Source organism: Neltuma alba, unplaced genomic scaffold (assembly GCF_004799145.2).
Source record: "Neltuma alba isolate B1F8T4 unplaced genomic scaffold, ASM479914v2 tig00007822_pilon, whole genome shotgun sequence".
Lineage (NCBI taxonomy): Eukaryota > Viridiplantae > Streptophyta > Magnoliopsida > Fabales > Fabaceae > Neltuma > Neltuma alba.
The window spans coordinates 8,072-9,858 of record NW_021634873.1 but is presented as its reverse complement, the minus strand read 5'-3'; the positions used below and the strand labels follow the sequence as shown (position 1 = coordinate 9,858).

General features: G+C 44.2%; 1 protein-coding gene across 1 annotated transcript; it reads right to left on the bottom strand.

The window, feature by feature from the left end:
- Nucleotides 1-626: 626 nt before the first annotated feature.
- On the bottom strand, nt 627-1,247 carry LOC114753260 (uncharacterized). The gene has a single exon (XM_028941933.1). The coding sequence runs from the start codon at nt 1,245-1,247 to the stop codon at nt 627-629; it is 621 nt and encodes a 206-aa protein (XP_028797766.1).
- Between the last annotated feature and the right edge of the window lie 540 nt (nt 1,248-1,787).

Sequence of the window (1,787 nt, the reverse complement as noted above, 5' to 3'; positions counted from 1 at the left end):
ACAGGGAACAGACCTGAGTAGCTGAATTCCGTTGGAGATGGCTCTTCAAGCAAATAGAGATTCTGAAAGTAGTTCGTTGCCAAGCTTTTTAATTGGTTCTGATCTGAGATCCAATCTCCTGAATCGTTCTTCAACATTGTGACTCTATTTTGACGCCTCCGGATTAGCGCTTTAATGTGGTAATAGTGAGTGTTCCTGTCCCCATCACAAATCCATTGACCCCTCGATTTTTGCAACCACAACAGTTCTTCTCTGATGCAGATGCTTTCATACTCAGAAATCAGAGTGCGCTCTTGCTCCAGCAGGTGTGCCGAGAAAGGATTATTCTCCAGCAGGCGCTGCACACTATTAATGCGGTGTTGCAAGGATCTCTTTTTTCTTCCCACCGAGCCAAAAACAACTTTATTCCAATCTTGGGCTGCTTTTTTGAATTGGTTGATATTATCCACCAAGCTTTTGCTATTGTCCCAATTACTTGTCATTAAGTTCTGGAAGTCGGGGTGGAGTAACCATGAAGCCAGGAAACGAAAGGTAGGCTCACTAGGCGGCTTGTCTCCTTCAGGCTTGATTAGCAAAGGCCGGTGGTCACTTTGGACCCTTGGGAGGTGCATTACAATCGCATTGGGCTAGTTTGAGATCCACTTTTGGTTGCTAAGAGCTCTATCCAGCCGGACGAATAAATTGCCTCTTTTCCATGTGAACCTTGGGCCAGTGTAACCCAGGTCCATTAAGCTTGCTGAATCTATGAATTCTTTAAAGGCTTTATTTCCCATACCAGCATGCCTTGTGCCTCCTCTTCGTTCTTCATTGGATCTGATGGCATTGAAGTCGCCTGCTAGCAGCCATGCCTCCTGATCCCCACTGTTTAACTGTAGCAATTCTCTCCATAGGAGATTTCGAGATACTGGATTAGGACTACCATATATTGCTGTAAAGAGGAATGGTAGTCTCCCTTCTACGTCACAAATGCGAGAGTGTATGAATTGCTTGTGATTCACCAGGATTTGCACTTTCACCTGATCAATCCATAATAACCAAATACCACCGGAAAAGCCTTCTGACTCAACACGGTGTGAATTGGGGTAATTAAGTTTTTGAATGACTTTATCTGCCTTATATCCTGAAATTCTTGGTTCAACTAGAGCTATGATAGCCGGCTTGAAACCTTGAAGGAGAGATTTTAAAACTGTGTGGAACTTGTTCGACGCAGCCCCTTGACAATTCCACACAAATATAGATTGATTCATATTATGCTAAGAGAGTTATCGTTCCATGTCGGAACGGTCAGATACAGACTCTTCTTCAAATCCTGTTTCCACAGCTTCAAGAAAAGCCTCTTTTCATCAGCTTGGTTTGGGACCCCTAACGCCTCTGACAAGGCTTTGGTGAGTTCCTCTGATGGTGTCCCAATTTCCTCCTTTGATTTGGCCTTCACGTGTTTTATTTTGAAGCTGGGTTGCATTTTAATACCCATTTTGGTGGGCCTTTTATCTGGAGCCTTGGGTAGGGAGTTTTCCTTGCCCACTCCGATGGGTTTTTTAGACTGTGGCACGATGGGCCCAGTGGCGTCTTGGGCTTTGTCCTCCACTAAATTTAAAGGCTTACGTGGATCTACAAGAGAAATTACTGTGTGGTTAGCTGAGTTTAACTTTGTGGGAACTCTTATTTCTTGGTAAGCAGGACTGTCAAATATTGTATCTCTGGGGCTTTTCTGAATTGTAGACTTTGTAGGGCTCTGTTTCTTTTCTGGCTTCTTGGCTCTGGAAGGCGTTGACTTGTCCGCACTA

Bases quoted from the DNA above. Each gene is read 5' to 3' on its own strand.
- LOC114753260 (XM_028941933.1), bottom strand. From the start codon at position 1,247: ATGAATCAATCTATATTTGTGTGGAATTGTCAAGGGGCTGCGTCGAAC.